This window comes from Bombus huntii, chromosome 3, assembly GCF_024542735.1.
Source record: "Bombus huntii isolate Logan2020A chromosome 3, iyBomHunt1.1, whole genome shotgun sequence".
NCBI classification, from domain to species: Eukaryota; Metazoa; Arthropoda; class Insecta; order Hymenoptera; family Apidae; genus Bombus; species Bombus huntii.
The window spans coordinates 14004262-14030935 of NC_066240.1; the positions used below are offsets into that span (position 1 = coordinate 14004262).

Sequence of the window (26674 nt, forward strand, 5' to 3'; positions counted from 1 at the left end):
TATTACACCATTATCTCATAGAAAATATGGATAGATATAAAATTAGCCTAAGTAGTGATATAACAGACGACTGTGAGTCATCCTGTAGCCACTAAGCAAGAATAGTATGAAATAAATAATAAGAAACTTCTTGACATATTACATTACCTTTTGAATATTTTCATACCTAGTACTTGCACAAAGTGATATTCTACTTAATTTAAATATAAACTGCATAACATAGAATGTTTATTCGCTTACCACTAGCAGCAGCAGCTTCACTTCCTTCTTCATTCACTTCAATGTATGCCTTTTGTATAACATCACTGATATACAAATTTTCACCATCAGCAATCTCAGAAAAATCAGCATTAGAAAACGCATCAGTCAAACCCATCTACATAGAATAGGGATTAAAATATAAAAAATAGTTATCTATAAATGAATTACGCACTATATATATATACCTCTTTTAAGACATCATTGAGTTTGAGCATACTTTCCACCTTGAACTTTGGTAACCATAATTCCACTTCTTCCTCATGTCCTTGACTTAGAATGTTCGTTAAATTTGTACTTTGTAATTTTTTCTCAACATCAGGCAAACCATCAATTTCATTTGGAAGAATTATGATCATACTCAATTCGTCACCCTAGAAAATTTAATCGCTTCTTTTCGTATTTCGAAAAGTTTTATAAGAAAGCACCTTCTTTTTATACATTAGTGCCTTTTCCTTCTAAACTTACCTTGTATGGCATTACAACAAATTTAGCATTTAAATCTGGAAGTTCTCCGTATTTGTATTTACCTTGTATATACATTGTAGAAACATTTTTTACTTCACTTTTACTAGTATGAAATGGCATGTCGCTAGTCGATTTAGGATCGAACTTATCTTTCCATTGGCCTTTAAAATATATTGCATTGACAAGTACTAATCTTGTCATGCTATTTACCGTTTCTGTTTATAAAAAACATTCATAACAATATAAAACTACATAGTATGATTCGTCATATTGAAGTTAAAATGTATTCAATCAAAATTTAGTATAGTATTGTTTTTACATCGTAATGAATAAAATAAACATATACAAACCAGCACTTATAAGCTCTTTAATGAGATTATTTGTATTTTGTTCGACCCAACTATTAATAATATTTGCAGCTTCTTTATTTTGAGCAAAGTTTACCAATTGAGAAGCAGAGCGGAAGTAAACTTCTGTTAAATTTTTGTAACTTGGTTTCAAATTTAAACTTGCAGCTACGAAGACTTTATTTGCAAGAGCCAATTTATTGTCTTTCACATTCTGCATTAAAACATGAAAAAAATATTCTATAGCGTAAAATAATGCATTTGTTATTTTATATTAATAAATTTATAATTTATACTATACATTAAAATAATAAAAGCAAAGGGATGTGAGGGATACCTACGTTGAGATTATCAATAAGTGACTGATAACCAGATGTGGCAAGACTCTCTGATGTTGGTAGATGAAGTACATTTCTGAACTGTGCTTTTGTGTTTCCACGAGCTCCATAAGCAGCCATAGCAAGAACAACACCTACGCTTAGAGGGGATGTTATAAGGTTGCCAGGATTGTGTTTTACAACAGTCTGAAAACAATTTGCATCTCTATAGTCTATTTATCTTCAATCATCTGCAGCATAAATAAACATTTCATAAACAGCTTTTACAATAAATTTTAAGTCCCACCATTTTACCTGGAAAAATGGAGAACTAAATTGATTTGCACTCTCCAAAACGGAGCGCAGTGCTTCAACATTTTTCTCTGCTTCTGACATTGTTATTAGGGCAAGAGCCACCAACCAGAAACTTCTTATTACTAAAACAATTTAGTAACAAATTATTATTGGAAACTGGCAAAATAGATTGTATTGTAAATCTTAATAATAAATCTCTTGCTATATAAGGTTTGAAGATTGTGCAAAATAGGTCTCCGTTTTCTTTAAACACATCTGGTGCACAGCTTCCTCATCACCATACCCTTGCTTTCAAAAAGAACTTCTCAAATATCATTGCAATTCCTCGATAATTACGTGTCATACGAAGATGTTTAAAGCATTGGCAAAGTGTATTGTAAATATCTCTTTCGGAATAATTTCTCTATTGCTACATAGTCATGTTATAGGCATTTTGGAGCAAAAGGGAAACCAGTTTTGGAAGAACAGAGTTATTCTGACGGTCAACGTGGAAGTTTCAGAGAACTGAAAATATCAAGTTACAGTGTTACTTGGATGTATAGTGTGTTCAGTACGCGTGGTGTGCGAAACTGCGACACAGAGTACTTCATCATATTTATGAAAATTGAAGAAGAAAAATTTTTACAAATATATTAGTTGGAAAATCCAACGCATTTCCAATTTTCCCGCGAGGATATTAATTACCGGAGAGGGAACATTTAATAAATTTGGAATGACAAATATACGTAACGAACATTTCTGGGCAAGAGAAAATCCACACGCATTCAGAAATAGTTCATGCAAGATGCTGCACCACCTTATTCTATCAAAGCAGTGCAACAGTACTGGTTCGGCTGCTTTGGAAACAGGTGGATAAGTCGAAAAGGACCTGTGCCTTGACCTGCTTGGTCTTCAGATTTAAATCCTTTCGACTTTTACTACTGGAGAAACATAAAGACACAATACGGTAGAATTTGGAGAGAAGAGGCATGCTTTGTTTACAAAAAAATGTCAAACGTCTATTACAATCTGTTGCATTTTTGTACCTACTCGTCACCAAGACAATCGCGGTGCGTGTGTCATTTTGCTGTGGTCATTCGCGGAGGCAAAGGATTCGAAGGAGGAAAAGGTAATCCTTTCCACTTGCAATTACGATATGGTAGTTTTCGACATGTTCTTATGGATTTCCACGAGTAAGCTGGTTTAATGTTCAATCCACCATTTCTTCTCTTCCACGATTGTGTACGAACTAAGCTGTAGCCCATGTATCGTTCGAATTGAGGATCACTGAGCGCGCCGCTGCTTAGGCTGACCACCTTGCTTCCGCGTAAGGAGGCTTGCTCACTTGCAAGGATATACTGACCGATTTTTAATTGACAATAACTAAAAAATAAAGCCGAAAGCGCAATTTTTTCTTGATGTTCGACGTCAATAATCCCTTAAATTTTCGGAAACCTGTAGCCGAACACACCACATATACCTTTCATGCAGTGAAATGTTTAACATACATACAACAAAAATATCTATAAGAAACAATACGTCTATATTTAATATTATTAAGAAATATGCTATAAAAGACATAAATGTAGTAGAAGACTAAACATCATAGTTAGTGCCATTGCGCTATAATAATGTTAAGGCCAAAAGGTCGAAGAGATCATCGGTCAGGTTTTAAGACTCAAAGACAACATTTCAGTCCTGTTGTAGAAATCTCGAAAATAACAACGATGTATCTTTTTGAAGTATGTATTTCTGAAACACAATAAACTCGTTTGCTTGTTGTAATAACATCCGTTGATGTGAATATAAAAGTCACGAAAATTGAAGATACAAAAGGAAAATAAATACTTGGAGAGGAAGGTTTAAATGATTATTAATGGATTTGCATTAACTACCGAAGAGAAATTGTATATACTCGGTATAATCCGAGGCGAGATCCGCGATAACCTGCATTGTCAAATACACATATATAAATTTACTCACATATACGCATGGTGACGATCGGCTCGTTTTACTGGTCAATTCTCTTCTAAAGTTAAACGCAGACTGCAAGAAGAAACGTCTGAACGAATATAAAAACGCGATAAACAAACTCAGAAAATCCCTGGCAGTGGACAGAGCGAACCTATCAAGGATCGGTAACGAACGAACAGCCAATCACGAAGTACGCATTCGATTGTAGGTATGATCGAACAGATCAAACGAACATGAATTTTAAATCTCATTGGTATTCCACTCTATATCACAAATGGGGTTTATATTACAAACATAAACAGGGCAATGATATTGTGACTATTATTATCGGAAAAATGTGGGTTTCCTCGTATTTTCCAACAAACATCATTAAATTGCTGTTAACATAAATATTTACACATATCTATTACATGTTTTCTCTGTAACTAGTAGATTCACGCAAATTCTGTTTGTTCATTGAAATAATTTTCAAAAATGTAACGTTGATTTATTTGAAAGTCATTTGTGTAATTTCTTTCTTCGAATTCTATTCGTTCTTCTATATATATAAAATTCCAATTCCACGAAAGAAACAAATTTTGATGTTCTTGTTATTTTGCATTAGAGTGCAATGTATTTTTTTTTATAGTTTCAAAAAAATTCCTAGTTAAGATTTGAATATATAATAGAAATTACATAAATGCATGGGCTCTATCAAAATATTTGTAGAATAGCGACGAATTACGTCTTGTACTAGCGACTTGTTTCGATCGATGTTTACGTTAGACGCGAGACCTACGCATGAATTAGGAGGTACCGCTAATTAGAATATGCTCTACCAGTAAAAAAGCGACAGAAATATTCTAAGAATAATATGCACGTGTAGATTCTCCTAGACGTGCTAGTAGAAAATAAATAAAGATAGGCACGTAATATTGTTATTAGTCTACAGTGATAGATTCTGAACAGTGTGTTTCGAAATTGATCATTTAAGTAATTAATGTACAAAATATTAGTTTTATATTTTATTACAAATCTGAGCAAATTAAATTATAAAGAAAGTAAAACTTTTTTTACCACATGTCAAATAATCCATTTAGACCTGAAGAGTATTTGACTTAAGCATTTATCAATAGTAACTTCAAATTTGTAAGTTCATAAAGGATATAACCTAACAAACACGAAGATGGTACCCCGCTGGGGGTAGCCACCCACATGATAATCAAACAGCTAAAAAATTCAACCAAATGTCCAAATTAGACAAATTGTGAATGTGAAATATTAAATAAAAAGAAATAAAAAAAATTTGTAAGTTTTTTTGTCATGTAAGGAAACAACATAATCGCTTGATAACATTTTAAAAGAAATATTATCAACAGTGACCCTGACCTACTTAGTGATATCTCATTTCCATCTACCATCACAGAAATTAGTGTTACATATTTGTCATTCGATGAAACACATTGTGAGTATATAAATAAGTATGATTCATGTACATATGCTGTCAAAAAATTTATCTGAGTCAATGAAATAAAAACATAAATAATCCATAATAGGTATATTTACCAAATTGTAAGCGTTGCATAAATAGCACATTTCCTGTATAATATACCACTACCTGTTGACACCTTCTTGGAACAATAAAAACACATTCACTTCACCTGTGCACTTTTACACTACTACGTACACTGTGCTGTGTAGTAAACACTGTGTTAGAAACTGTCCACAATTAGACGGATCGCGGTGTTCGACAGATCGATCAATTGATAGCTGTAAGCTGTCGCACAAATGCCTGAAGTTATGTTCGAACGAGAATTGCGCATGAGTAACAAAACAAACGCTGCGAAATCTGACGAACCTTAAGTAGTAACAGAATCAAGTATACGAATTGGAAATGAAATATTTTTATCAGCTTGACTACGCGAAATAAAAGATGTATAGATATAATATATGATATTAAAATATTTACACTTTAATGAGAATATATAACAAATTGAATTTATTTTTTAGTAATAGTCAGACTATTAAAAGTAAATTGGAATTCTATAGATTTTGTAAATAACGAATAAGAGAAATCTATTTATTTAAGAGTACATGTATGCAATGTATAGGATCAAATATATTATACACTAAAACTATTTTATGCTTCAAATAATACGTATTAAATATTTTACAAAAATTATTTTGTAACCTACTTTATTCGCTATTTGTATATATATACAAATTCATGAAAAGGTGTTTTAAATAGACGACACGAGGAATAGGAAGAAATACAATAAAAATGGCTTTACTTAATAAATTGTAGTACTATAGTTGTTGAGTGTTTGGTTGGAAATGAACCCAATAGTATCTTCGGGGTGTGGCTAGCTACAAAGAAAACAGCTACATCTATATCTTGAAAATGATATAATCGATAGGATTATACGTGAAATTCCTGAAACGCAAGTGTATAGTATGTAATATGGATTAACTCCAATTGGATTAATAGAAAGCTAAATAGTGTACTAAAATTTCTCTTGTGAGAAAGAATAAGGAAATTTACTTCTTGACCGTTTTATAGTATTAGAAAGGATATTTATAACGAAATATTTTAGTTCTTTCTATATGTACGTATATATATTATTTGAATACATTTAATAAAATATATTAGATGATGTCATTTCTTAATGATTTTATTCTACGTATTGGGCATAAAATTCGACGTACGATAAAAGAAAATTTAAGCTTTCTCGTAATATTCACAATTAATATCCATACCGCGAAATGTTCTATTCTTATCACAACATTTCTCATGATTAGGATTTTCCCGACAAAGTTCGCACCCATAGATTGGTTCCCGTGATTGTTGTGGGCGGCGGTTTGCCGAGCAAGGTGGCGGTATTATTTATCATCGCAACAACAATGTTTACAAGGATTCCATAAATAATATTTTTCTTGTGAATATTCCTGTGTTTATATTTTAAAGAACTGGCACAATAATAACTAAACGAAAATTAAACTATGATTTAAAAGAGAAAGAAAAAAAAAGAGGAACGATACTAAAGAAAAAGTTTCATTTATATAAGTTTACATTTATTGTGAGACAAGGTATTATTAGAATGCTTATAACTACGGAGCATACGCATTAACACTTTACCGACCGATAGCCTGTTAATCGGCTTTTTGTCGCCGACACTTACCAACCGATAGCCGATTAATCGGTTTTTGTCGCCGACACTTACCGACCGATAGCCTATTAATCGGCTTTTTATCGCTGACAATCTTTCTCATTATTTGAACAGTAATTTGTTATTTAGTACTAAGATACCTTGCTCAGTTGCGTCAGTTGCGTTGATTTGTAAGCTCCAACAGTTTTATACCAATTTGAAAAACTTACCGTTCGCGATGAACGAAAAGAATGGTATTGGAAAGTCTAAACCGAAACAGAGCCAGCGCCAGAGAGAATCGGCGCTTGAGCTGCCGGTCGAACGTGCGTATGCCGTTGAACCGCTAGCGGTCAGTAAAGTGTTAATTATCACATTACTACGATATTGCTATTATGACACTACTGTCTTTAGAGTTTGGGTTCGTTAACAGAACCGCAGAATAGTGAAAGTATCATATCATTTTCCTTTCCAACATTCATAGTTTTTATGATATAATAAAAGAAAGGCTTATCAATTTTCATCCTCGTCCTGTAAGGAGCACACATGAAATCCATCATGGGATCTGGAACAGAATTATGTCAAACTTTTATACTAATAAACCAAACTATTATATATTAATATATTATTGCACATTAATTAAAAACATATTATAGGAACATAATTTGTAAGGAACAACAATAGATCAATAGGAACGATGTGAAGAAAATATTTTCACGTTCGCTACCGGTTGAAATAAATAATAAGAAACTTCTTGTCATATTACATTACTTTTTGAATATTTTCATACCTAGTACTTGCACAAAGTGATATTCTGCTTAATTTACACGTAAACTCCATAACATAGCATGTTTATTCACTTACCATAAACAGCGGCAGCTTCACTTCCTTCTTCATTCACTTCAATGTATGCCTTTTGTATAACATCACTGACATGCAAATTTTCACCATCAGCAATCTCAGAAAAATCAGCAGTACTAAACGCATCAGTCAAACCCATCTACATAGAATAGCAATTAAAATATAGAAAATAGTTATCTGTAAATGAATTACGCACTATATATATATACCTCTTTTAAGACATCATTGAGTTTGAGCATACTTTCCACCTTGAACTTTGGTAACCATAATGCCGCTTCTATCTCATATCCTTGACTTAGAATGTTCGTTAAACTTATACTTTGTAATTTTTTCTCAACATCAGGCAAACCATCAATTTCATTTGGACGAATTATGATCATACTCAATTCGTCACCCTAGAAAATTTAATTGCTTCTTTTCGTATTTCGAAAAGTTTTATAAGGCAGCACCTTCTTTTTATACATTAGTGCCTTTTCCTTCTAAACTTACCTTGTATGGTATTTCAATGAATCTAGCATTTAAATCTGCAAGTCTTCCAAGTTTATATTTACCATGTCTATACATTGTAGGAACATCTTTTACTTCAACTTTACTAATGTGAAATGGCATGTCGCTAGTCGATTTAGGATCGAACTTATCTTTCCATTGGCCTTTAAAATATATTGCATTGACAAGTACTAACCTTGTCGTGTCATCTAGCATTTCTGTTTTGCAAAAAACATTCATAACAACATAAAACTTTATAGTATGATTGACCATATTGAAGTTAAAATGCATTCAATCTAAATTTTCTATAGTCTTTACATCGTAATGAATAAAATAAACATATACAAACCAGCACTTATAAGCTCTTTAATGAGATTATTTGTATTTTGTTCGACCCAACTATTAATAATATTTGCAGCTTCTTTGTTTCGAGCAAAGTTTACCAATTGAGAAGCAGAGCGGAAGTAAACTTCTGTTAAATTTTTGTAACTTGGTTTCAAATTTAAACTTGCTGTTACGAAGACTTTATTTGCAATAACCAGTTTATTGTCTTTAAAACTCTATATTAAAACAGTTAAAAAATATCATATAGCATAAAATAATACATTTGTTATTTTATATTAATAAATTTACAATTTAAACTATACGTTAAAATAATAAAAGCAGAGGGATGTGAGAGATACCTACGTTGAGATTATCAATAAGTGACTGATAACCAGATGTGGCAAGACTCTCTGATGTTGGCAGATGAAGTACGTTTCTAAACTGGGCTTCTGTGTTTCCACGAGCTCCACAAGCAGCCATAGCAAGAACAACACTTGCACTTAAAGGGGAAATTATAAGGTTGCCAGGATTGTGTTGTACCACAGTCTGAAAACCATTTGCATCTCTATAATTTATTCATCTTCGATCATTTGCAGGATGCATAAGCATTTCATAAACAGTATTTAGAATAAATTTTAAATTTCACTATTTTACCTTGAAAAATGAAGAACTAAATTGATCTGCACCTTCCAAAACGGAGAGCAGCGCTTCAACATCTTTTTCCGTCTTTGACATAGTTATTAGGGCAGAAGCCACCAATCAGAAACTTCTTATTACTAGAAAAATTAGGTAACAAATTGTTGTTAAAAACTGGCAAGGTAGATTGTATTATAAATCTTAATAATAGGTCTCTTGCTACGTAAACTTTGAAGATTGTGCAAAATAAGTATGCGCTTTTTTAAACACATCTGGTGCACAGCTTGTACGCTTCCTTATTACCATACCCTTGCTTTCAAAAAGAACTTCTCAAATATCATGTCTGTTCCTGAATAATTCCCAGTTATGTGAATATTTAGACTGACTTCTTATCGTCCGCGTAAGGAGGTTTGCTCGCGTGCAGGGATATTTTGGTCGACTTTAATTAGCAATAACTAAAGAACTTAGCCGAAAACATAATTTTTTTATTCACGATTTTCGTCTTATTTCGGCTCCAGGAGTCACCTCCTAAATTTTTGGAAACCTGCAGCCCAACAACCTGTATATAGCTTTTTCGCAGTGAAATGTCTAGCATACACCCAACAAAAATATCAATAAAAAAACAGTAAGTTTTTAATTAATATCATTAAAAAATATACTATAAAAGACATAAACTAGTAAAAGCTGAACATTATTACTTGGAAGTATCATTGCACCGTAAAAATGTTACAGCCAATAAATCGAAGAGATAATCAATCGGGTCTTGAGACTTAAAGACAACATTATTCACACAGTAGATATCTCGGAAATGACAACAAAGTGTCGTTTAGAAATACGTATTTCTGATACACACTAGACTCCTTCGCTTGTTGTCCTTTGATATAAAAATAAAAGTGACGAAGATTGAATGTATATAAGGAAAATGATTACTTGAAGAGGAAGGTTTAAACGAGGATTAATTGATTTCATTGACTATCGAAGAGAGATTATGTATAGTTTAAAGAGTACTCGACTTACGCATTTATCAGTAGTAATACTGCAGATTTGTAAGCTATTTTTGTTACGTAAGGGGGCAACATAACCGTTTGATAACAACATTTTAAAAGGAAGTTCAAACTTTTTAAAAGTGACCGTGACCTCTCTAGTGATATCTTCTTTCTGTCTCTCATCACGGAAATTAGTATTACATACTTGTCATTTGATGAAATATGTTATGAACATATAAATATGTATAATTCATATACACATGATGTCAAAAAATTTATCTGACTCAATGAAATAAAAACATAAATAATCCATAATAGGTATGTTGACCAAAGTGTAAGCATTGCACAAATGGCACATTTCCCGTATAATATACCTGTTGACACCTTCTTTAAAGAATAAAAATACATTCGCTTCATCTGTGCATACTTGCACTACTGCGTACGCTGTGCTGGGTACGTGTGTATATGGGCACTGTGTTAGAAACTGCCCACAATTCGATGAATCGTAGTGTTCGACAGGTCAATTAATTCATAGTTGCAGTTTCAAGCGCTAATGCTTTAAGTGAGGATCGAATGACACTTGCGCATGAGTAATAAAATAAACGCTGAGAAATTTGACGAACCTTAAATAGTAATAGAAAGAAGCATTGGAGTTGGAAATAAAATATTTTTTCCAGCTTAACTACGTGAAATAAAAAATGTATAGATATAATATATGATATTAAGATAATTATGCTTTATAAAATATTTTCGTCATTACGTAACAAATTGAATTTATTTTTTAGTAATAGTCAGACTACTAAAAGTAAATTGGAATTCTATAAATTATTTAACAAAATTATTTTGTAATTTATTTGATTCGCTATTCGTATATATTTACAAAAAAGTGTTTTAAATAGGCGAGATGAGAAATAAAGAAAAATATAATAAAAATGGCTTTACCTAATAAACTGTGGTACTGCAGTTGCTGAGTGTCTGGTTGGAAATGATCCCAAATAGTATCTTCTGGGTCTTGCTAGCTACAAAGAAAATAGTTACATCTATATGTCGAAAATGAGGTAATCGATAAGATTATTCGTGAAATTCTTGAAACAAAAGTGTATTGTGTGTAATATGGATTAATTTTTTCAAATGGATTAATGGAACGGTAAATGGTGTACAAAAATTTCTCTTGTGAGAAAGGAGGAAGAAATTTACTTCTTGATTGCTTTTGAGTATTAAAGAAGATATTTATAATGAAACATTTTAGATCTTTCTATGTACACATATATGTATTATTTAAATACGTTTAATCAAATATAATAGGTGACGTCAATTCTTTGATTCTATTTTTATCAAAACATTCCTCATGATTAGGATTTTCCTGACAAAGTTCGCACCCATAGGTTAGTTACCGTGATCGTTGTGGGCTGCGGTTTGACGGGCAAGGTGGTGGCTTTGGTTTATCATCGCAACATGGTGCACTAGGATCCCATAAATAATATTTTTCTTGTGAATATTCTTGCGCTTGTATTTTAAAAAAGTGGCGCAAAAATAATTAAACGATAATTAAACTATGATTTAAAAGGTACGAAAGAAAGGAAAAGAAAAAGGGACATTGTTAAAGAAAAAGTTTCCTATTATAGAAAATATTTTTGATCATATAAAAATAATAAATATTAATAAACTCCCACTTCCTCGGTTTTAAGATATTAAAGGTATATGCAATATCTCTTTATACCATCTTTATCTATAAATATCTTTATGTATCTATATATATATATATATATATATATATACTGTTGACGAAGGAGTACAATAATGCAAATTTAAGGTGAATGCAATACATTTATTGTGAGACAAGGTATTATTAAAATGCTTATAACTACGGAGCAAAAGAATTAATTATCACATTACTATGATATTGCGATTATGACATTACTGTCCTTAGACTTTGGGTAAAATATTGGCGCAATAATGATTAAACGAAAATTAAACTATGATTTAAAGGGTACGAGAGAAAGGTACGTAAACAGAACCGCAAAATAATGTTTTTAAGGATCATCAACCTGTCCACTGAGTACCTTTACGATGTCTTGATAGTCTCTTTGGTTATGATAAACAGCATAATAGAACGGCCGATCAATTTTCATTGGAGTCATACTGGGAAACTTGTCAACTGTAATTATTATTCCTGGAACAAATTTTATATAAGCTTCTTCGTTGAAAATGACAACGTGAGTTCGTGCTCGCCATCCATATGCAGATGCATTAGTTATAAGAAATAGTAACTAGAGGATGATCCTAGTTACAATCGATAGATTTAATCGATAGGCTTAAGATGCCTTTTTTGTTTTTATCCCTAGTTTTTGTAAGCGCGTTTTGGCTCAGAACAGTGTGATAGATTTATCCATTCAATAAAATAATAACTATTCTGATCTTACCTCTGAGTATAGAAATAACAACATTTTTTAATACCGTTTTTGCAAATGTACAGATCGAACTGAATCTCTATAATTTCTAGGATATCCTAATGTACCATAGAAGAAACGATTCTGCATAACTTTTTCCTGTACATGTAACCGCCGCACAGTGTTAGTTTCCGAGTTGTCCGACAAAGGTTGTCGGTACCGGTGATTAATTCTGCGTATGATTGTGTGTTCGTGGCAGCATATGCATCAGTATTGTGGCCGGCAGCATTACGACGACCGGATAAAATAACATCTGAGGCCAACTTACTGCTTGACTCTTTTTTATAATTAAAACGATTTTGGTTAGAAGTCATATAATCTTCCAACTTATATGATAGACTTCCAACCTTCACATATAATCCCACGTACTTCAATTTTATCAGTATATGGATCGGTCAAATTCATCAACTTCATAAAATAGAAATTAAAAAATAAGAAATAGTTGTCTTTACACGAGTTACACTATATATATATCTCCGCTGCAATCTCGTTCTCTTTAAATTTACTTTGCACCTTGAACTTTGGTGTATATTTCCATGACTTACAATGTTGCTTAAACTTATATTTTCCTATTTTTTCTCAACATCGGACAAACCTTCAACTTCGTTTGGAAGAATTATAAACATACTGAAATCTGGATGCTACAAGATTTATTTGCTTCTTTTGCATTTCACAAAGTTTTACAAAGAAGCAGCTTCTTTTTACACATTATTGACTTTTTCTTCTAAGTTTACCTCATATGGTATTACAACGAATCTAGCATTTAAATCTGCAAGTGCTCCATATATGTAATTACCTCCTACATACATTGTAGGAACATTTTTTACTTTGACTTCACTAGTATGAAATGGCATATCGCTAGTCGACTTAGGGTCGAACTTATTTTTTCATTCGCATGTGAAATATACTGCATGGACCATGAATATCATTGTCGTGTAATCTAGAATTTCTGTTTACAAAAAACATTAATAACAACATAAAACTACATAGTATGATTGGCCATATTGAAGTTAGAAAGCATTCAATCTAAATTTTCTATAGTATTGTCTTTACATCGTAATGAATAAAATAAACATATACAAAAACAGTTATAAGCTCTTTAATCAGATTATTTGTATTTTGTTTGAACCAACTATTAATAATATTTGCAACTTCTTTATTTCGAGCAAAGTTTACTAATTGGGAAACAGAATAAACATCTGTTAAATTTTTGTGACTTGATTTCAAATTTAAACTGGCTGCTACGAAAACTTTATTCGCAACAATCAATTTATTGTCTTTAACACGTTGACAATTGCGCAAAGAATAACAGAGTACTGTCGGCGTTGCAGCCGTGAAAAAACATCGAAGCCTATGACTATGCTCTTGCAAGTGGGAGACGTCGAGGCCTACTGGCCTCTACATCATACAGGTGAATTTTTAATTTATGGCAACTTTAAGTGTTGATGCTTTCTCTCCCCACAGCGGAGGGTGACGAAGGTCAGGTGGCCATCCCAAACGTTGGAATTCCACATTTTCTCACAAATCAACATATTCCCGATTTAATAATTTAATCTGATATAGTCAATTTTGTGGACAAAGAAATTCAGGAAAATATCAGTATATCGTATTAACCAGTATATCGCGCACGCACAATTATAACTTACCAAATGTCCAGCTGGACAAATCGTAAAGTACAAATTAAATAATAAAAAAAGAAGCAATTGTAGGCAGAATTCACTGCAGTAGGAAATGTTAATTTCTGTAACATATTCAAAAATCATCGAAAACCGTGAGATGAATGAGAGATAACAATAATTTCAGTATTCATTTTATCTATTTATTTAATTTTTCCCTTTCCGCTTCGGATGGCTTTCACCTAACAGGCTTACATCCATACATAATCTTTATTCCACGTGTTTAAGTATAAAAAGTGTAACAATAAAAAGTACAAGTATAAAAATAATATATTTTAAGGACTATTAACGTGTCCATTGAATAACGTTACGATATTTTGATCTTCTGATTGACTTTTATAAATACTGTAGAAAAATGGTCGGTCGATTCTCATCATTGGCTTGAGCTGAGGAGAACTCGCAAGAACGAAGAGTATTGCTGAAACAAATTTTATGGAAATTATTATTGTTTTAAAGAAGTTGTTTTAAAAAGGGAGAATATATAGGATTATATATAGGATTTATTTAATTTTCCGAGATGTATATATAATTTCTGGTATAAGAGCAAAATAATCCAAATTTAAAGTGAATGCAACACATTTATTGTGGAACAAGGTATTATTAGAACTTATAACTACGGAACACACGAATTAATAATCGCATTATTATGACACTACTGTTGTTAGATTTCGGGTTCGTTTACAGAACCGCAGAATAATGGTAGATTAATATCATTTTCCTTTTCATCGTTCATAGTTTTTATGATATAATAAAAGAATGGCTGATTAATTTTGAACTCCCTTATATTACGAGCCATTTTCTTCATAATAAGCAAACCTGAAACAGAGTTATGCCGAACGTTATGTGTAAGTGTATGAATAGAGCAGAAACAGCGATATGAAGTAAACATATACACGTTCGCTACCGGAAGTCACACATGCGTACATGTTTGAAAGCACTAAGAACTACCCAAAGCTCACTGTTTCATATCTGTGACGGAATATTATCTAAATATTGATATTTGGAATATGGAAAGCCACTGTTTCCTTGAACGACTATGATGAATGTGTTAATATTGAAAGTTTATTGTAAAACATGACAATTATTAATGAAGCTGCTGCAATCTCGGATTTCAACGACATTTACAATATGTTGCAGGAATCAACATTTTGAACAACTTTTTCCTCTGCATGTTACCATCAGACTCTCTAGTTTTCGAGATGTTTATAGAAACTGTCGGTAGCGCTACAGTGAATAGTACCTATAATTATTCGTATGTACAGCGCATGCGTTAGAATTAGTTGTCAGCCATCATGCGGTGGTTGGATAAACTGACACCCAATCCTATATATACTTTAAACAAACGATGAGAATCAGGATTGAGTCAGGTGTCAATTTATCCGGTTGGCAATCAATATCAATGCTTGAACTGTCACAGACGCACAATTGTAGGAAGCAAGTAGTGTGAGCGTGTAAGGGCTCCGCTTTGTGACCGACCGCGCCATTCCTGGAGTATAGAACTCATACTGGCTTCGCTGATAGATGTTCGTTAATTATTGTCTACTTTCAGGCGTCCACTGCCTGGGGAACGGCGCGTGACTAATTGTAGGAAGCAGTCACTCCAGTCGTACCGACAGCTTTTAACAAATATCTCTGAAACTAATACTTGGCGAAAACAAGAAGTTATTTAAAACCATACTGCCGACAACATAGTAAACAATCATCGAAATGCAATGAAAGCCGCAGCATCCTAAATAATTACCTGAAACATTCTTCGCAAACGATGTTAATAAGAAACACTTATACTAAACAACAGCACAATTGCTTCAATTCGATAAAAATTAAAATTCAAGGTGCAAAATACGTTTAGAAAACAAAATTGCAGAACTTTTAATCGTTTCTACGATGTTGATAATATTATGGGAAAATGAATAATAAAGAGAAAATTTCAATTTTATAACTGGATTATAATAACATCATAATTTCCAAAACAAAGTATATCTAGATCTAGTGGTTCGTATATTGAAATAAGTAAAATATTAGACTAATCCCTAATTGATATTTTCCTCTATATCATTTGTCTACAAAATTAGCTGTATCAGGTAAAATTCTTAAATCGAGAATACGTTGATTTATAAGAATCAAATGGAGCATTATGTATATTAATTTCGTACCTCAAAATCGTGAAGTACAAATTATACGGGTTGTGAAGCTAATTCGATGAATACCTTACCTTTTTAACTTAATGATTGCTTACTTTTTATTTGCTACTTAATTTTTTAAAAGTGCTCATACCGTAAGTCACAGACACATACACGCGCGCGTGTGCACTCGCAGGCACGCACACACGATATTTTTAAAATATTTGTAAATACAGTCATATTTCATTAAGCGGGAAACCTCTATAAGAGTATAAAACTCGATAAGGCAAAGCATCCATGATTTAAAGATTTTTCGGCCTTGAAATTCGAGTCAACCAAAGGACAATTGTACTATAATATTGTAAAGAATTTTGTTTTGTAAAGTGTACAAATACACATATGTATAATGTAAGTACATAATCAGTAATGCATACAGTTAACATAATGCATTTCAACTTATAAAGCAGCAAATTAAAAAGAAGTTAATCGCGATACAAGCACGTTGCAACTAACTTTACACATCTGCAACTGATCATGCTTTTAATTAATAATTAATTAATTAATAATTAATTTCAATCCTGTCAGTGACAAGATTGAAATGATCTGTAAATAAAAACGTAATAGAATGAACATTTCCTCCAATAAATAAATGAACAATGTTGCATATGTACAATGAACGACAATATTTATTTGATTTTATAACACTTTTTATTCTATTCAGGTAACAATAACATTACTGTAACGTTATCAATGTGAAAGTTTAGGATTCAATAATATATCCCTTAAAAATCTTTGTTCTCTGTTTAGATGATAGCATAGATGAACAGACGATTCACTGACATCTTCTCTGGAATTTCAACAATTTCTAGCTATAGTACTGTAATTAATACTGAAACAATGGCAGCAAATAACTATGCCTATAATAGCAATAAAGTGATTTATATATTTCCCCTGTAACTATATCTATATCTATATATCCTTTAATAATCCAATATACCCTAAAATTTGCAAACAATTTATACGCATTCTCAAGGTATGTACAAAGAAATAAGGTAACAGTTAAATTAATCAAAAACTGGATCTTCGACAAGACCATGAAATATTGAAATAAGATTATTTTTTGTTCCCAGATTTGTAACGATTTTGAGGATACTATAAAAGAAAGGATGGTTAATCATCATTTGCATTATTGTCACTGAAGACTGTAATACTACAAAGAAACCTGGAACAAATTGTATAATAATCGTAATAATTTCAATTGAACAAACGCTATTTCCAATTTTTCCTTTTACTCTTCCTATGTGGCACGACATGAATTGAACGATAATGTATTATATTATGAAGACACCATGAAGAAAAGAAAAGACAAAAAATTTGTACATGACCTATGAATAAACTCCTTACAAACAAACGCAAAAATGTTTGATAATAAAAGAAGATACGAACGAAAGTTATTTTATTTCAGCATTTCAAAAATAAACAATACGTGTATACATGGAACCAAAAAAAGCACAAAAATCTGACTGTTAATTATATTATATAATTGCGAATCAAGGTTTAGTTAGCAGTCCCTTGAAGATCCAGATTGGCAAATCAACGTTATAATGTTGAATTGCAAAATAAAAAGGTCTATCAATTTTGAAGACTAAAGTTGGATGTGAAAGTCTGATATAAGAAAGAAAGATATAAAACCTAAAAAGGACAAATATTATACATGAATAAATGCTGTAAATATACACTGATATTGCCAATACCAATATACACGTATTTTTCTTGTAACAACAAAAAGTAGTGATATGTATAGACCAGAGAATGAATGCAAACATTATTTGGACAAATGTAAAATTAAATTCTGAATTTACTTAACACGGATCATATATATCAGAAGTAATTTACACGCTAGGAAGAGAATTTTTTAAATTAGTCGAAATGATATTGTTTTTTGCAATTTTGTTTCAAATGAATATAAAATTTCGATATTAAAACATCTGTCGTATAAAATAAGAAGCAACGATTGAACTTGATAAACTTTTGGAAATGGTTCGAATTTGTTTCACATGCGCAGCAGTGCAGGAAGATCTAGAATATATAGATTAAGGTTTGCATTTTTACTCCATGAAAGCAAAGCCAAGCCATGAAACCAAGAAGTAGCGGAATCATCTAATGTATTTCTGACTTATTCATAAATTTAAGATTTATTTAATAAAAAAAAGGTACTTGATGAAGAAATAGAAAGCGAATGCAGCTTATTCATAAAAGATAATGTCATAATTTGTCATACTAATTTGAGAACCAATGTTTTATAGGATAGAAAATTAGAATATTATCAATAAAAGTGAAGCAAGAGCTGCTAGAAAATCAGTAAATCCATCTACTCGAAACAAATGTGAGAACAAAAATTTGAAATGTAGAGTACTTGCATCATTTGTTGTTAGCATTTATTTCTTAATAATTTCACTGCTTAGAAGGTTGTTTCTAAATCGAAACAGTTGAACTTACGATCGTCCCTCAACAACTAAAACGTAGTATGGAATATTGCTCAAAATTATATTGGAAAATTGATTTATCTTGGTAAATTTTGGAACATTCTAATAGATTGTTAACGCGTTAGTGAGATGTAATAACCGAAAAATATAATTTCAACATCAAAGGTACGAACTTATGCATCTTTGAAAATGAAAAAAGAAACGATATAAACAATTATATACATTATAAATAACACATGATATAATACATGAGTAAGTCTAATTTGGTAAGTTTTATACCAATGTTTCAAAAGTGGTTTTTAAATATACAGAATGTTCCACGAAATAAAATGTTCCATAACGTGCGATTGTTTTTTGGAGGTGAAGATAATATCGATTCTATTTTTTTAAATGGAGTCATGTGTCTTTTGTACAGTAGTTTATATATTTTTTAAATACTGCACATAGATATTGAAATGTTTTCATTAGAAAAAAAAAAGAAACAAAATATACAAAATATAAAGAAAACTATAATAAGCAGGAATGAAGATATAATAAATATTATATTACAAGCTGTTATAACAAAGAAAATAATATGTTAATAAAGTATGCGATAGCGTGATAGCAATATGTTGCATTTATCAAATACTCGACATTTAAATTAATGCAATAAGAACAGAGTACAGCATAGTAAAAGAATGAATCAAATTTTCTGAAGACAAGACAAAATCCTTATGTATTGAGTCTTGATTGCTTTGCATATTAAATTGTAAAAATAAATAAGGAGCAATTTAATGGTTAAAGGAAGCAAGTTAAATTTAAATATGTTACAAGGAACTAAATATAATAAAGTGATAGAACCATAAAGTAGAGATGAAAATTTTTAATAAAATACAAATTATATTGTTAACAATAAGTTAAATTCATGATACACATAAAATAGGAAAGTCTTATTTCTTCTTCCATATATATGCTTCATAGTGTTACATGATCTTTTAATGGCATTGCGCGATTTCCTTTGATCAAATAATGTTAATATAATGTATTTTAAGATGTGATATGAATGAGGACAACTTTCTCCACGTATAAACACTCATCTATTTAAATCAGTCGATCCAGTCAAGAAACTTGTTATGTTAATTGTTAATTATGTAAATTGGCAGAGATTGGCAGAACAATCCACGATATGGTGTATGCTGTTAATCCCTAATTTGATGTTTAATAACGTAAAAAAGTGGGAAAGACGTAGAGATCCATTATACAGTGTAAAGTCGATATATTATCTATTTAATTTTCAAGGTAAAGAACGAAATTACGATATAGATACGATATTCATTAAGAACAAAATCACATTGTCGTATTTAACGATCGACAGGAATGGTCGATCGACGTGGAACTCAATGGGCTTCGGCGGTGACCAAATGCTCGAAAGAGGCCTTACACTGAGACCTGCCACAAGTAATTAATAGTGAATTATTCATTTGAGCCACAAGCTCGAACTAAATAGAGGAAGAATTGGATCACTACAATGTGCTATGTTATTATATCAAAATTAAGGTATGCGAAATGATATTATTGGAAAACCATTAAACTCATAATATAGAAGATTTTGCTATATTAGAGTGAATGTGAAGAAAGGAAAAAGAGCGAAGAAATTGATAGTACGTATAATTCTTGACAAGAATAGACAAGTAATTGACTGAAATAAAAACATATAACATAATCAAGGAAATCACGCAGTTGTCTCGCAGTCAATAACGCGGCCTTTGAAGAGAACTACGTTGTCATCCCGTGATGTAATTGCATAAAAGAATGGTCCATTTACTCGAAACTCTTCTAGGGAAGGAGACAAGAAGAGCGCAATCTCCATTTCTGTCGAAAAAAATTGTATACTATTATCAATTAGAAGAAAAACATTTCAACCAAATTCGTTTCCACTAGATTCGTCCATCTTCCTCCCTCTTTTTCTATTTTCGATTTATGTGATTTTGTTAATAATTATAATAGTTATGATTCATGATTAATATAATTATCATCTAATTAAGGGGACAATGTAAGTATAATTAGATGAATATTTATTGCAGACTCAGCTGTACTAAGATACACATACTACATCCTTGAAATCCAACATTATTAAAAACTTGCATTTTGAAAAACACTTCTAATATATAGTCAGAATAAATTATTTATTGACAATATAAATAGTTCGCTTAATATGTAGTCAATATATACTTAGCTTCTTTACTGATAATATCTCCATATTACTTTTCACTAAATGATTAAGATATTGTATAAAATAAACTATTACGAAACATAAACATGTGAAAACACATAATAACAGACTACTAAATATTAATGCAAAGAATTGTACATTTAGAAATAATAGGAAGCATGCTGTTTTATGCAGGAAACCAAACATGAGGAAACATTTTGAACTATTGTGTACACACATAAACATGTTATAGTTACATAATTTTTGATATAATAGATTTAAACTTATGCAGAGAAAATAAATAAATATACGCATATTTACATAGCTTGCAAAAAATTAGGAAGAACATACATGCAAATTTTTATTAATTAGACTGAAATATTAAAATATGAAATAATAATACTAATAAACATTCTCTCCAAACTATTCAAAAGCTCAAAAGAATCATAAATTAAGCAAAAATTGAAACCAAGCAAAATACTGTTATTTTATGTGATAAATTTATGTGTTTTTGTATACTTATCATGTAATATATCATATATAATAACATGATATTGTTATAATATTAACTGTATTACTTTAATTTTTTCAGTTCTTCTATTTTTATTCATATGTCACTTTTATATTTCCAAATTACTCAACACCTCTCAATAGTAAATATTATTATTGACATAAATAAATTTAGTATCTTTTGAAAAGATACTGAAAATGTTTGGTTCGTTAGTACAAAGTGCAGCTCTCTGTGGGATGGAAATCTGGAGGCAACAAGGAGATGGAAGGATAGATTGAATCCAAAGAAAATGTATGAAATGAATCTTAGGCTTAGGTAGAAACATACCGAATTATATAATAATGGAGAAATACAAAATGTAGAACTGCACATCAGGACAATGAGAAAGGTTTTAAATTATAAAGAATGGGTAAGAGAGTCAGAAAACAAGATAGTGGTAGAATGTAGAGAAGAAAAGAAGTAAGAAGGAGAAGAAGAGGAAGAACAAAAGGAGAAGAGGAACAAAAAGCAAAGAGAAAACTGAGAAGGAATATAAAGAGATAGTTTGAAAAGGCTATATACAAGGAGAGAAGGAAGGCAATGGAGGATAACAGATTCCAAGTACAACAAAAAATACATTGGACTGGTGTAGAGAAAAAGGAGATGGAGAAAGGCAGAGGAGTAAATTTATACAGGGGCAGAGGAGAAAATTCAGAGCCAAAGATAATCAAAGAAGATTTTTGTTTTCATCTTCTTTTCTTAGTTTGCTAAGGATATTACACTATCGCCTTGTAGAAAATATGATTAGATATAAAATTAGTCTAAGTAATCATTAGACAACTAGATATCATCCTCTAACCAAGAAGCCAGAGCAGTAAGAAATAAATAAAAAAATAATTTTTGTATAATATTACATTATTTTTTTAATATTTTCATATCTACTATCTGCGCAAAGTGATATCTTATGTAATTTAAATATAAACTGCATAACATAGAATGTTTATTCACTTACCAGTTGCAGCAGCAGCTTCACTTCCTTCTTCATTTACTTCAATGTATGCCTTTTGTATAACATCACTGACATACAAAGTTTCATCAGCAATCCCAGAAAAATTAGCACGAGCAGTAAATGCATCAGTCAATCCCATCTACACAAAATAAGAATTAAAATACAAGAAATAGTTTTCTGTACATGAATTACACTTTATATATATATATACCTTTTTTAAGACATCATTAAGTTGAAGCTTACTTTCCACCTTGAACTTTGGTAACCATAATTCTATTTCCTGCTCATACCCTTGACTTAGAATGTTCGTTAAACTTGTATTTTGTAATTTTTTCTCAACATCAGACAAACCATCAATTTCATTCGGAAGAATTATGATCATACTCAATTCGTCACCCTAGAAGATTTATTTGCTTGTATTTCACAAAGTTTTACACAGAAGCAGCTTCTTTTTATACATTACTGACTTTTTCTTCAAAACTTACCTTATATGGTATTACAACAAATTTAGCATCTAAATCTGGAAGCACTCCATATCTATAATTACCTTTCCTATACATTGTGGGAACATTTTTTACTTCAACTTTACTAGTATGAAATGCCATATCGCTAGTCAACTTAGGGTCGAACTTATCTTTCCATTGGCCTTTAAAATATACTGCATTGACAAGTACTAATTTAGTCAAGTCATTTAGCATATCTGTTTACAAAAAAACATTGATAATAACATAAAACGACATAATGTGGTTAGAAATACTGAAGCTAGAATGCATTCAATCAAAAATTTCTATAGTATTTTCTTTATACTTTAATAAATAAAATAAACATATACAAACCAGCACTTATAAGCTCTTTAATGAGATTATTTGTATTTTGTTCAACCCAACTATTAATAATATTTGCAGCTTCCTTATTTTGAGCAAAGTTTACCAATTGAGAAGCAGAGCGGAAGTAAACTTCAGTTAAATCTTTATAACTTGGTTTCAAATTTAAACTTGCTGCTAAGAAGGCTTTATTTGCAACAGCCAATTTATTGTCTTTCACATTCTACATTAAAACATGAAAAAAATATTATATAGCATAGAATAATGCATTTGTTATTTATATTGATAAATTTACAATTTATACTATACATTAAATTAATAAAAGCAAAAGGTTGAGAGAGATACCTACATTGAGATTATCAATAAGTGACTGATAACCAGATGTGGCAAGACTCTGTGATGTTGGTAGATGAAGTACATTTCTAAACTGGGCTTCTGTGTTTCCACGAGCTCCATAAGCAGCCATAGCAAGAACAATACCTGCACTTAGAGGAGACATAATAAGGTTGCCAGGATTATCTTGTACCACAGTCTGAAAACCATTTGCATCTCTATAACTTATTCATCTTCGATCATTTGCAAGATAAATAAGCAGTTCATAAGTAGTATTTGGAATAAATTTTAAAGTGCACTATTTTACCTGGAAAAATGAAGAACTAAATTGATTTGCACCTTCCACAACGGAACGCAGTGCTTCAACATTTTTCTCTGCCTTTGACATTGTTATTAGAGCAAGAGCCACCAACCAGATACTTCTTATTACTAACAAAAATTTAGTAAAAAATTGTTATTAAAAACTGACAAAATAGATATGAAATTTGATATATGTATTACATATAATATTATTTTATATAATATTATTATCTTTACATATAAGATATATGTATATATATTATATGTAAAAATTAGGAACTTTATGATTAAGTATTGCTTTAAATAATTTTGAACATTAAAAATTAAATTTACTATCAATTAATACATATATTACATGAAATAATAAATGACTTCTTCAAAGTTCTAGAACTTAACACCAATTAGAATTTAACGAAAATATTCTATGAGTTTAAAAATATTTTTAATACATTTTAATATATTGTATTATTTCATACAGATAATTTGTATATTATTTTGAACATTATCAGTAATCATTATCAAATACCAAACATTTCTTAATACAGTAATATCCGAAACCTAACTTATGAGCCGTTTAAAGCAAAAGCGGTGTAATTCAATCTTTCGTCTATTAGGTTTAACAACACATCTCGAGAGCGTAACCTTCATTGTCTTTTGTGCACAAGAGATGTAAGTATATCTTCATTAGTTTTTCGATGGATAACAGAATAACTGAGAATCGCCTATCCAGTCCCTTACAGAATTCTTACTTTATCTCTCATTATTCAGAAATCAATTTTTAATAATAATTAATGTACAAACATTGTGTAAGTTATGCAAATACCTGTAATTTGAAAGTTCAAGATACTTATAAAATTCAAGGTTTTACTACTCAAGGTTTTACTAAAAGATCAAGCGGCCGAGGTCAACTACTACGCGACATGATTAATGAAAACCAAAATGAAAGTTTCAAATAAAGTAGGGACAAGTTACAAACTTTGAAAACTAAATGTAAAGATACACATATTTTTTATAAATTCATCAATTAGAAATAAAGTATTTAAATAAATACGAACATTCGAAATACTTTACGTATTTCCAACAAGAATAATTTATATGGTTATTATTTAATTATAGAAATACTATTAACTTATTATATCGTCATTATTTAATCCTTTTTAAATACAAATTTATATGAATATTTATAAATTTAATAAACAAATCATAAATAAAAGATTAATTATATTATAGTTAACATATTTATAGTGTGCATATTTGCTATTTTCTTTGTAATCTTTACAATTCTTTATTTCTTTCGACTAACAGCAACTTTTACAAAAATTTACAAAGATCACCTTGTAAACTAACCCTTCTAATTTTTCAGAAAAGCTCAAGTCGTTTGTTTCAATTTCAAAAAAAGTTATTCCGTTTCAAAGGAGGTTCGAATATTAATAACTTCGTATGCGAATTGGATACGTATAAATTTACACCTCATGTTTCTTGTCTGATACAACCATATACCATTAATTACGTAAATTAACTCATAATATATACATTGTTTTAAATGAAGTAAACAATATTAATTGCTCATTGTAATAGTCCTAGATTAAATTAAACAAGACAAAAAAGATACTATATTGTTAAAAAATTATTAATTTAAGTGTTAATTACTTATTAATTATTTATATTATTTATAGTATTTTATCATTATTAAATATTCGGAGTATCTGCTGATAAAAATAAGCATATAAAAAATACTAAATTCAATTATGACAGTTTCTCGCGTGTCGTACACTATACATACATGACATATATAGAGACGAAGATAATGTTTTCCGTAAATCTCACCGGGGAAAACCCATTAATTACATACGTGAATATGCATTGCAATAGACTTATTATTTTCAACGCGACTAATAATACCATGTAAACGCAGTGGAAATAATGATTTAACAATAATTAATATCACATTTACTACATTGCGCAGTCACAGTAATCAATATTATCATATGATATCGTACTATCGCTGTCAACGGTATTTATCGATGGACAAATTGCTTTTGTTTCGTAACACATTTTATGAATGTGACAAATATAATTGTTTTTCTAACGTAACAATTACCATTATCTTGATTTTATGTCAATTTTACAATTGTTAACGTAGATTATTATGTGAATATTTTTTAAGCATATTTGTAAATATTTGTATAATAAATATTTATACATTAAGTTAATACTTTATATTTTACTATTTCAGCAATATACTTTTGTAATTCTGATGGTTTTACGTCTGAGATATTTCTGAATAACGTATGTGGTTATATACGTTAAAATTACAAATATGTAGATAATTATGAGTAAGAATGCTAGTTACCGTCAATAGATATTAAATATCTCTTCGTTGAAATATCTATTACACAAAGATTTACGAAGTTACTAAAAGTAGATATAGGATACATGCCTCGAGATCAATTTAATCAATCTAGATACGAATAAAACATAATGTGCCTTATTACAATAATTTATCTTGTGACATATTTAATAGAAGATTTTCTCAAATGAGAAATAAACGCCACGATATTCGTATCGTCACCGAATGTGTGCGTTTTTCATCACTTTGAAACTTGATTACAGCAATCAGTATCGTATAATTATAAATAACTATATTATCGGTCAAAGAAACAGAAATTCCATGAAAAATGCAAATTTTATACGCATAAAATTCAACTGTTGTTACTTATAT

General features: G+C 30.5%; 2 protein-coding genes and 2 long non-coding RNA genes across 5 annotated transcripts in view; 1 reads left to right on the forward strand and 3 right to left on the reverse strand.

Annotated features, from left to right (window-relative positions):
* Positions 1-24739, reverse strand: part of LOC126863693 (uncharacterized) — a 32311-nt gene extending 7572 nt beyond the window's left edge. The window contains exons 1-7 of the mRNA XM_050614103.1: positions 24516-24739; positions 23960-24081; positions 23669-23851; positions 1077-1287; positions 727-941; positions 447-632; positions 241-376 (exon numbers count right to left, since the gene is read on the reverse strand). Coding sequence (XP_050470060.1) covers positions 241-376; positions 447-632; positions 727-941; positions 1077-1287; positions 23669-23851; positions 23960-24081; positions 24516-24600 — 1138 coding nt within the window. The 5' untranslated portion in view covers positions 24601-24739. The remainder of the gene's footprint in view (positions 1-240; positions 377-446; positions 633-726; positions 942-1076; positions 1288-23668; positions 23852-23959; positions 24082-24515) is intronic.
* On the reverse strand, positions 1834-5197 carry LOC126864076 (uncharacterized). Its single transcript, XR_007689051.1, has 3 exons — positions 3668-5197; positions 2440-3067; positions 1834-2209 (listed from the first exon to the last, which is right to left on the reverse strand). It is a non-coding gene; the product is annotated as an uncharacterized LOC126864076 (long non-coding RNA).
* LOC126864040 (antichymotrypsin-2-like) lies at positions 6674-11092 on the reverse strand. 2 transcript variants are annotated; one of them, XM_050614963.1, is made up of 8 exons: positions 11016-11092; positions 9106-9227; positions 8815-8997; positions 8477-8687; positions 8131-8345; positions 7851-8036; positions 7645-7780; positions 6674-7345 (listed from the first exon to the last, which is right to left on the reverse strand). In XM_050614963.1, exons 2-8 carry the CDS (start codon positions 9184-9186, stop codon positions 7191-7193), a joined length of 1167 nt encoding a protein of 388 aa, XP_050470920.1. In that variant the 5' UTR covers positions 9187-9227; positions 11016-11092; the 3' UTR covers positions 6674-7190. The 2 variants fall into 2 exon arrangements, with proteins under 2 accessions (XP_050470920.1, XP_050470921.1); XM_050614964.1 differs by lacking the exon at positions 11016-11092 and adding an exon at positions 10448-10544.
* Positions 17229-20510, forward strand: LOC126864074 (uncharacterized). Its single transcript, XR_007689048.1, has 3 exons — positions 17229-17377; positions 17432-20083; positions 20160-20510. It is a non-coding gene; the product is annotated as an uncharacterized LOC126864074 (long non-coding RNA).
* Positions 24740-26674: the final 1935 nt, after the last annotated feature.

Coding starts and splice junctions, on each gene's coding strand:
- LOC126864040 (XM_050614963.1), bottom strand. CDS start 9,186: ATGTCAAAGACGGAAAAAGATGTTGAAGCGCTGCTCTCCGTTTTGGAA. Junction 8,688..8,814: donor CACTTATTGATAATCTCAAC/GTAGGTATCTCT, acceptor GTTTTAATATAG/AGTTTTAAAGACAATAAACT. Junction 7,346..7,644: donor TGAAGCTGCCGCTGTTTATG/GTAAGTGAATAA, acceptor ATTCTGTTCCAG/ATCCCATGATGGATTTCATG.